Source organism: Notolabrus celidotus, chromosome 17 (genome assembly GCF_009762535.1).
Source record: "Notolabrus celidotus isolate fNotCel1 chromosome 17, fNotCel1.pri, whole genome shotgun sequence".
Classification (NCBI taxonomy): Eukaryota; Metazoa; Chordata; class Actinopteri; order Labriformes; family Labridae; genus Notolabrus; species Notolabrus celidotus.
In genome coordinates this window covers 15,890,971-15,901,832 of record NC_048288.1, presented here as the reverse complement: position 1 = coordinate 15,901,832, position 10,862 = coordinate 15,890,971, and the positions used below count along the sequence as shown (strand labels likewise).

At 40.0% G+C, this 10,862-nt stretch overlaps 1 protein-coding gene across 1 annotated transcript in view; it reads left to right on the top strand.

Moving 5' to 3' along the window:
* Positions 1-1,281: 1,281 nt before the first annotated feature.
* ccny (cyclin Y) overlaps positions 1,282-10,862 on the top strand; it is a 62,409-nt gene continuing 52,828 nt past the window's right edge. Inside the window, 1 exon segment of the mRNA XM_034706909.1 lies at positions 1,282-1,985. Coding sequence (XP_034562800.1) covers positions 1,832-1,985 — 154 coding nt within the window. The 5' untranslated portion in view covers positions 1,282-1,831.

The window sequence follows — 10,862 nt, the reverse complement described above, 5'->3', positions numbered from 1 at the left end:
TGCAAATTCTACATTACACGTGTAATTGTAGTCCTACCCCCCTATAAGGTCTTGTCATAATTGTCCATTTAATACACAGTTGTAACCACCCACTTGAACCGGAACCTTTTTTCGTAGCAGCCACAGAGCTGTAGGTTTTGTGAGATGCCTTTACGTGCTGTCCCAAATGTAGTAATTATCGCCTTATCTGCAGTTTGGTAAAAATAGTTAAAAATAAAATGCAAACAGTGGAAGTACACATAAAAATTAATTAAGAGGCTTGTATTCACTTTCCTCCCCTATTTCTTAAAAATTTATAGAAGCAATTAATGCTAAAAGCCTATGTAATCGCTTTATATGAAATTAATGATTTTCCATTACCTTGAATAATTGTTTTTCATATTCATTTACTACCAGAAAATAAATAACAATTATATAAAATCATTAAAAATATAATATATGTATTTAATGTAACCCTCCTGTTATGTTGCCGGTCAAATTGACCCTTTTTAAAGTCTATTTTAAGCAATATATGCCTTCCAAACCAGCTAAATGCAGCATAAAAATCTGGGCAGCATGTGACAGAAGAGGTGTCATGTTAATTTATCAACATCACTTCATAAAAATAAAAATAAAGTTTGAAAAAAGTAAAAAAAAAAATTGTCATGTTAAACTATTGTATTCATATTTAGGGCTTTCCCATGTACATTAAAAAAAAAAAGGTTTAACATTAATTTTTAATGAAAACTAGTGAGTTATACTCATTGAATCCTCATTTATATTTATCAGATAGAAGTGTACATAGTGTGTATATATTTGTAATAGTTGCCATATCTTATTTTATTTTTACTTTATTTTACTTTATTTTATTTTATTTTTATTGTATTTTATTTTATTATATTATATTTTACCCTTGTCATTGCTATTATTATTATTGTTATTATATTTTTTAACTATGTTAGTACATTGTTGTATTCCCCTGTCCCGTGTTGTAAGCTGTTGTAACAAAAGAATTTCCCCCAAAGGGAGACAAATAAAGTATATCTTATCTTGAACCATGATCTGTGAGAATTAAAGAACACCAATGGACTAAATATTGATTTAAATGGTTAGTAATGAAGTTGAAATTTAGAGATAAAAAATGTGTATTGGGATTCGTTTGGTTTCTAACACTTTTGGATGATTGAATATGTCCCGGGTCAAATTGACCCAGGAATATCATTGCTGTTTTAGAGAAACGAACATAACAGGAGGGTTAACGTGGTATCAACCCACTTGCTGCCCTCGTTCAGTATCCTATTTTCCGAGGTGTACCTTAACGCCTCACGGCAGCGGATGTAGCAGCAGCAGCAGCAGCAGCAGACTACAGTACATCGGCAACAATGTAGCTCTGCAGGCTTGAATATCTTCTCGACTCGGAAAAGTACCGTATCCTTAGATTTGATGTGTGTCGTCATAAAGTTGCAGGTTGCCAAAATGCGTTTGTGAAGAAAACAGGACGCAGGGACGCAAATTACAAGGCAGAGGAATCGAAACCGACGCCTGTAAAATATCTGCCCTCCTGGACGTCTGGAAGGGACACTGTGCTGCTCCTGAGATTCCTCTTCTTAGATTGCCTTTTCATCATCTTTTGAAATGTCTACACTTGTCCGATTACGTGTATTGTAAGGTCGGTGAAGGCTGTGTAACGCTTGTGGATCCCCGGGTACGTACTTGCACAGGGGCTGCCTGGTTATCCGCGTTACCGCCCCGTTTTTTCCTCCCCTTGGAGTAACGCTAACAGCACGGGAAGACAGGAGAAGACTCGAGATATCTCTCTGGGTGTGGATTATAACGAAGACCAGCTCTCACCATGGGGAATACGACCTCCTGCTGCGTGTCCTCCAGCCCCAAACACCGGAGGAACAACCACTCAAGGCTCGAGCCCTACCGGCCGGAGCCGGAGCTGAGCCGGGAGGACACGGGCTGCAACCTCCAGCACATCAGCGACAGAGAGAACCTGGACGGTAAGATGCAGCTTGATGAAAAACACAAGAAACACACTCAATTCTCAAAGGGACTCGTAATAAAAAAGATATTGCCCTATAGCTGGAGACAGTGGGTTATTGCTCTGCTGCAGAATTAACAGATAATGAGAGCTTGCAACATCTGTACAGCGGACCCACCCACCCATTACACCAATAAATACAGAGCTGCTGCTGGAGCTGCTCTGTCAGTGGACTAACAGTATGTTGGAAATCAGCCATGTGAAGTGATGGAAGTAGGCACCTTTAATGTGTTAAAGGTATACTGGAAAATGCACAATTTTTTTTCTTGGACTATATTTTAGAACTATTACACCATAAATAGTGTTGTGAGACAGGATCACTCAAGATGCAATGCCCATATAACGATAACGTCACTATCCCAAGACAGCGAATCTGCCATGTTTTTTTTTTTTTATATTTTATTTTGCTTTTCAGATTTAAACACAAACATAAAATAGACATAGGATAGAAAATAATAGAAGGAAGCCTACTGTACGAGAGAAGTTAATATTACAGAAGAAATAGGCTACAGACAGTAGGTAGTTCCAAAATAACAATAATAGAAAATAGAAAAACAAAAAGTTACAAAAATAGACGAGAGACAAAAATGAATCTTCACCTCAAAGATGATATTCAAGACATTCTCAATACAATTTTGTTATACAATGGCACAGTCCATCATGTGAGATTGCAGGTTTTCCATGTAGTCTAGTCCAGATAGGGTTGCCATTAGGGATGCACCGATCCTACTTTTTAGGTCCCGATACCGATATTGGTACCTGGGCTTTGGTATCTGCCGATACCGATACTAGCCGATCCGATCCTGGTATTGATTTAACAATCTCTATTCCTTAATGTGAGGATAGAATCATGTTTTGGCAACATTCAGGCTTTTCTGACTTGATGGTGAACTGTACTTGGGTTCCAAGTACTAAACCAGAGGCTGGAATCCCTTAATTTCAAGGATCCGGAACAATTAAATCCGATAACCTGTCCGTTTTTTCACACTTTGAATCCATTAATAGAAGGTTTCTTTCTTCTTTGCAGTAGGCTACAGCTGACGGAAACTTCTTCCTTTGGGCTCTCATTATATTTTTCAGTGCGACTGCCATCCGTCGAAACATTACCCCTGCACGTGTTGAGAGTTAACGGCGGAGTTGTTAGCAAAACAAGCGTGACATGCAGCTAAAGTGCAGAGTCTCTGTAGGTATCCTCCATCATGCTCCACCGGGCAAAAATGCGATGACTTAGGAGACGCATATGGCTGTTGTAAACACAGTAAAGCATAGAACTGAGATGAATAGATCTGCCATATGGATCGGCTCTATATATCGGCCCTTTGTCACCGATATCCGATCCAGCTTTTTGAGTCCGATCTAGCCGATATCCAATACTAGGATCGGAGCGGTGCATCCCTAGTTGCCATATCTTATAAAATGTGTTACTCCTATTTCTCAGGCTGTATTTTCTCTAGCAGAACACATTTATTAATTTCAATAATGCAATGATCAGCAAGATTTCTATAAGCTTGAGAGCATAGCTATCTTTGAAATTAATATTAACAAAGTTGCCCAGCAAACAAATCTCTGGATCCATTGGAAGAGTTTCATCATAAATGTTAGAGATAGTGGCAACCCTATCTGGTAAGGTGTTCGGACTTGGGTCTCCTCTCCATCTCCCAGACTAAGCTGCGGACCTTCGGGGACAGAGCATTCAGTGTGGCAGCCCCTACTCTGTGGAACTCTCTCCCTCCCGACATCCGCAGTGCCCCAACCCTGGACAGTTTTAAGAAAGCAATCCAAACGCACCTTTTCCTCAAAGCCTTTCCCCATTAGATATCTCCACCTACCCCCCAGGCCCCCTACCTGACCCTGTGAAGCGACCTTGGGTTTCTTGAAAGGCACAATATAAATATCAGTTATTATTATTATTATAGTATCACATACTCACTTCCAAAACTCCTGAAGTTTAGAGCTCTGCCAGGTAGAGTGCAGGAATGTCCCTTCCTTTGAGTCGCGTCTAAAACAAAGGGACAATATGTTGGGGTTTTATTTGTGTATCAATGTTTGATACATTAGAAGCCAATCATGTAAGGATACATCAAATATCTAATAACCTTAAGAATATAGGAGGACACCAGAAGATAGAATGAGGGAATAATGTCATTTAAGCCACGTCAAGCAGTTGTGAAGTAGGCTACACCAAAATGTAAGGAGTATCTGTCAGAGAGCTGTTATTTTCAAAGAAAAATATGCATATTTCTGCACACCTGTGATATGATGATTGTGTTGCACAGTTCATATGAGAGTCATTATTCCACTACCCTATTGAGCAGGAATAAAGAGGTCAAGAGATAACTATAACAGGTGAACACAGTGCTGTGCTAGAAAAAAAAAAAGCATCATTCAGAACTTTATAACAACAAATAAAGTACTGATATTACACTAATAGCACTAAAAGCAGCTGAGGAGGGTATGTGACTGTGGAAGTGGTCGCCTGTCAGTGAGCATGCACCCTGATACATGTTGCAAAGAAAATGTACAATGATCAGTGCAGTTAAATCTGACTGCATAGAGAGTTTTGCATGAAACAAATCATTTCACGTCAACCAACTTTATTTATGTTGCACCATTATACATGAAACATGCAGCACAGAGAGCCAAAGAAGGGAATAAACACCAAAGGAACAAACAGACGAGATACAGGAACAGAAACAACAATAGGTACAATACTAGTGGATTTTGAAGTGATGTAAAAACACGTATCAAGGCCATGAAATTGCAAAAAATGTTTCCAAGGTACCAAGGTGTTTTGTGGGTAAGATCTGTAATAGATTAGCTTGTAACTCCAGCTGTAAGTTATAAGGAAATAACAGCATCAAAGTGAAATTCAAGTACCTGAAAATTATACTTCATTACAGCACTTGAGCGAATGTATCAAGTTCCTTTCTATATGACACGTCATATGGCCGAGACTTCTAGACCTGGATACGGGGGAAAGATGTTTTAGTTGTGGAAACTACCAGCTCTCTGTCCATACTTGTGTATTTTATGGATTCAGAAAATAACCAAACCCAGTTAGAAGCTGATGTTGGTGCTGCCTCAAACAAACCTGGTCTGAAGCCTACAGCAGGTAAGACCTGGGAATCCAAGACTGCTCCATTTGAATATCTTCTTTTCTCAACCGAGTCCAGAAGGCGGTTTGACTGAGTCTGCTGTCTTACGTCACCTCCACCATGTGTCAGTGTGTGAATGGGAGTGTAAGGTCGGGACAGCATGTTGGAGGGCGAGTGTGAAGTTGAGTTCCAGTGGGTGGCGATGTGATAATGGTGAACGGTGCGGGATGTCCATTCATGATCTACAGGGAGCTGACAGGAAATGACCAGTCACGCGTTCAATGCTCATTAACACCCGCTCAGTCAGTCATACTCCACACTGTACCCAGAGGAGCAGATTAATGTCACTTCTTCTTGGAAATGAAAGACACTGTGATCTGTCTTGTGTTTATACTGTCGTAAACATTTTTATGAGTTGTGTATCACATATCAATTTCTTCCTTGGTTAGCCGCAGAGCAGGTGATGAGACACTGAGAGAGAGAGAGAGAGAGAGAGAGAGAGAGAGAGAGAGAGAGAGAGAGAGAGAGAGAGAGAGAGAGAGAGAGAGAGAGAGAGAGAGAGAGAGAGAGAGAGAGAGAGAGAGAGAGAGAGAGAGATGGCTGCTAGTCTATCGAACACTGATGGCAATCATATACAGATAAAACAAGAAAAAAGCTACAGTGGTTGTCAGATATCCTTTGGCAGGCCGCCCAGGTATCATCTATGTGTGGCGAAACTGCTGGTGCATCCTCAACTGCAGAATCTTCATCTACTGGTGCCTGGTCTGTTTGCTCCCTGTAGGCAACACCTGAAAATAAATTAGCAGCTATGCTTGAGGAGGAACACCAGGAGCAGTCTGACTCACAGGATGAAGATTGTGTCTGAGAGCCTACCACTGGCTGCTTTTAAAGCTGGGGTTGGTAATCAGATTTAGATACACTTTTTGTTATACTGGTTAAAATGATCTTTCTGTCTCGATGGCAATGAATACATAATGTGTTCTTAAGAAAGAGTGAAAAAAAAAGCTGCTATCTACAGCCAGAGTAAACCTGGGAAAACACCAACAAATCACTGCCATCAGGAGCCAAATTATGAAACCAATCAAATCCCGTCCTGCCGTTCTGCCCGCCTCCTGCGCGTACATTTCCCAAGCGTTCACTCCCCGTCTCCTGCCTCTGCTTCCCCTGCCCTTATTTACTGCCCCTCTCACTCGACCTCGGGCCTGTCCCCTCTGACCCGATGAGGTGCTTTGCTCAGGACTGTAGTTCGGATCAGAGTCTAAAAAGCTCTCACCACGGGGGCTGTGACAAGCAAAAGAATTAATGACATTTAGTAAGTCCTACAGAAAATGTGTATTATATGTATTATAGCTTTTCACCTGATATTGTGTCACCGGTACAACGGGATAATGACAGTTGTGAGTACTAACAATAGCCATGTTTGTTTGTGTTTTTAACTTTCACTATGATAATGTTTTGGTGTTTTCTTACCGCTGAGCGAGACATGAGTTGACGTAGTGCAAAACACAAATGATGGGTTGAGGACCGGTTTTGAATCAGTCACAATCATATGGTCCTGAATCAGTGGCGCTCGTGCACGTGAGTGGGGGCGTCGTTTTGGAGGAGCTCTGAGGTGAGGGGGAGGGGTTAGATGGAGCCCTGAGGAAAAAGCTACATTCAAATTCATGCTAGTTTTCCGTGACTACCAACCCTAGATTTAAATGCAGAGTTTTCCTCTACTTACATAATATGTGAACTAACAGTTTCAAAATAGTTGTTGCTAGCTGTAACAGAAATAACACTCAAAATGGTCAGTTTTGACAATGATTGGAATTAAGGAATAAAGCAGGCTTTATCAATCTTTTTTGTATCGTGCCAAATCACAACAAACGTTATCTCAAGGCGTTTTTACAAACACAGCAGTTTTAGACTGTACTCTATGTTAAATTATAAACAAAGACCCAACACCAAAACAGGATGATCCAGTCCCCTCTTACTGACAGGACTCAATCTTATATCTTAATCCACCATCAGCATTGGACGCAGTATTTAGCTACAGTGGTGAGGAAAAACTTCTGTTGAACAGGCAGAAACCTTGAGCAGAACCAGACTTTACTTTTTGGCTTTTAGGATTTGACTCCTCATGTTCAACTTTTCCACCACATCAAGTCACTGTTGTGCAAAGGTTGCTGGGTCAAGAGTATGCCTGCTGTGGTTGTGTTTGGTATAAAGAAGTAAATAAATAGAGACAACCTGAAGTGGCATTCCTGTGCTAACAACTTTGGTTCAGCCAGACTATTCTCCTGCTAAGTTTGCAGATTATTACAATACTACAAAAAGACTACACTAACAGGAACTGACCTTGATGCAGCTTCTTGAAGCAGCCGTACTGCATGCAGCAGAACAGGACCCGTCACAGCATCACAGAGTCTCAATCATCAAAATCAGTGGAAAGAAATCTCTGCAGAGAAAGTGGGTACTAACAGGCTGATGGCTCTAAAGGGCAAACCAAAAATGCCAACCAAAATCAGGTCAAAATGCCACTTGGAATTACATCAGTTCCTCCACACATGGCAGGTTTCCTCCCAGAGCATGATTGTTGAGTGTAAACAGTTTGCTGTAAAACGGCTGTAGGGACTGGGCTGCATGTTGTGAGTAATGAATGAATGAATGAATGAATGAATGAAGCCTCTGTGAACTTTACCCTCTTCAGCTGGGTTGTGACTGATGGAGAAGGTGTAGTATACTCAGTATGATTTCAGAGGACCAAAAAGACATTCATGCTGTTTTAAATTCTGAAACAATAATTGATGTACAAACTGAATATTTTCATTTGCAGAGTCCATGGCGATTGCAAAGAAAGGCAGCATTTTTTTTTGCATTGGAGAAGATGGAACTAGCGGATTTGGATTTTATGATTGAAAAATTACCAAAATCATTCATGCAGTTTAATTGTATGCTGATCATTCAATTAGTTAATCCATTAATGGTCCTAGCCCCAATTTGATTCCTCTCTGAGCTCCAGGAAGTCGTTATAGAGTTTTTTTTTCTCTTCTTTTTGACATTTAATAGACAAATTGACGAATCGAAATCATTAAAAAACTGTCAGGATTAATTACTTGGTAATGAATGAAATACGTGTTTGCTGATAATCTGTTTTTCAGAGGGTGGATTCTGAAAATATATGCTGAATGAAACTGAATGTGTGTGTTTCAAAAACAGAAGGTCATGCTAAGGGCAAGTCTTCAGTTTTAAACAGTCAATTGACCAAACACATCCAAACACAAAGGTATGTTTGGTTTCTCTTACAATGCATGTCTTCAGGAAAGGAGGCAGAGTTCAGGAACTGGTTTGGAGCTGGTTTTACTGTTTGTCCTCCTAATCTGTTTACACAAGTCTTTAGGTAACGACCTTATGACCCCTGTCACTGGACCTCTAATGGCATTCCACAGTCAGAAGACCCCTGTAATCCACAGAGAAACACTGCTTCATGAAATGTTGAAGGAAGTCTTTCAACTGCTTAATAAACTCATGACGACTTCTTCATGGCTTAGATGGTCAACATCATCCCCCTCTCTCTTGTCACATGTGAGTGAAGCCTAACTTCAGCTATGCGACTCTGTTACTCCTTAACAGATAACTTTCACTTCATCTGCTAATGGTCAGGAAATGCAAGTAATGTGTATCCGTGTGGGGCTCGCTGTGGTAATCTGAGTTACATGTTGTCCTGGATTCATTGATTACATGACTTAGCCATCTCCTCTGTTTCCCTTCTTTTTGACTCTAGACTTATAAATACTCAAACATAACATGTCTGCAATGCTCACCGAGTAGCAGCATCTCATGACGAGTATGGAGAATTGATCAACAAGCAGTTAACTGTCAAGAGGATGTTGTTCAGGTCACACAGATGTTAGACACAGACAAACAGATTTCTGTTCAGTACATGAAAGTACATGCATGATTATTGACTTAATGTTGTACAGACTGCGTGCATGCCTGTCCCCTCAAGTAAACACCAAATTGGAGTTAGTCACGGAAATGGATGTGCATGTTAAGTTGACCTAATGCTTAAACATTGGCACCCTTGCTAGTAGGCCCCACAATCACAAGTTGGCTAAGAAAATTATTGATTTAATTGTAATTGTAGTCCCGAAGTCCTGATCATATGTTGTGTTTAGGCTGTAATGCAGCCACCCGCCACTAGCTGGGGCTGTAGCTCAGGTAAATGGTTATTGACGAAATGCTTTAACTCTCTACTACCTGGATGTAAACAAGCACAGATGATAGGTGACATCCCATAGCGTGGCACAGGTTTGTCAGTTTTTTGATCATGAAAATGTATATATAGTTGTAGGTTGTGTCTGGTTAAACAGGCATATAAACGCTTGACCGAGGTATTGAGTAACCAACACAGGTATGTGGAAGTGAACCGGTGGTGCTGGCTCTGCTAATGTTCGCCACATTATGCAAACCACTGTGATTTTGACTACTCTGAGTTTTTTCAATGACCTTTAGACTGGTCTGTGAGTCAGACTTCAAAGTTCTGTTTGAACCGGTAGGAAATTGGTCACTAATGAGCATCCCATGTAAAAAAAAAAACAAGATATTGACAAGGGTTGCAAAGGGGTGGAAAATTTCCAGAAAGTTTCTGGTAAATTTCCATGGGAAGTTAAGCTGGGGAATTTTGGAAATATTCCAAATTGGAATATTGAGTCTATTGGAATTAATGGGAATTAACTGGGAATTGAGGGTACTTTAATGGAAAGGTATCATATCCAAGCATAAATATATTTGTTTCATTATAAGCAGACATCCAGCCAAAATAATACAATTAAAACAGATTTATTTTTAAGTAGAACTTTATCAAGTGTTAAATGTTTTATTGAACAATCAATTATTTCATTGAAGAACAAAAACATGAATGTTGAGTTAAATATTACTCTTCCCCCTGACCTAACCCATTCAAAAATTCAAAAATGGACAAAAATGCAATCCCAACAAAGTCCCATTAAAAATGTTAAATAAAAAAGCATCTTCCCTCAAGCTTCTCAAGCCTATCCTCTGCATTTTTGCGAAACCCTTTCAGGCAATGGGCTCTTCCTTGGCTCTTCCTAAGTTCCCTGTAAAGAGCCAACCTTCAATTTAGTAAATTCCTGTTTATTCCCATAAATTCCTGTTAATTCCCATGGAAAGTTTAAAACTTTGAAAATTCCTGGAATTTTGCAACCCTAATATTTACAATGCTACCTTTCTGTAACCTCACTTAGCTCACTACATTTTCCAGTATGTTCCCTGGTTGAGTAACTGGTGGAGGAGTTTCATCACTGTGGCATTCCTCTTCAGTGTATTTCAGAACATCATAACACATCTTAACACCAACTTCTGTGGTACACACGATAAGAAAGTCTCACAAAGTCAAAATCCACAAGTCTGGTTAAAATATGTAGATGGCATAATCTTTAAGGCGTGGTGAACAACAAATATTGACATGCGTAAGGAGACCATGTGGTGAAGAAATAGTGAGTCAAGGGTTTACCTTGGTCTCTTTTAGTGTTGCAATACATTTTTTCCATCACAGTACAGACTGCAATACCAATACCAATACCAACACCAAAAGGCTTGAGCATTGCCCCATAATGAGCAACTCTTCAAAGCTAGTTAGTTAAAATGATATATATTTTTTCCACAGGCTTTCACCAGTGGATTACAAGCCCATCAGCCACCCCAGGCCTACGTTGAGAGCTTTAAAATGAGGGATT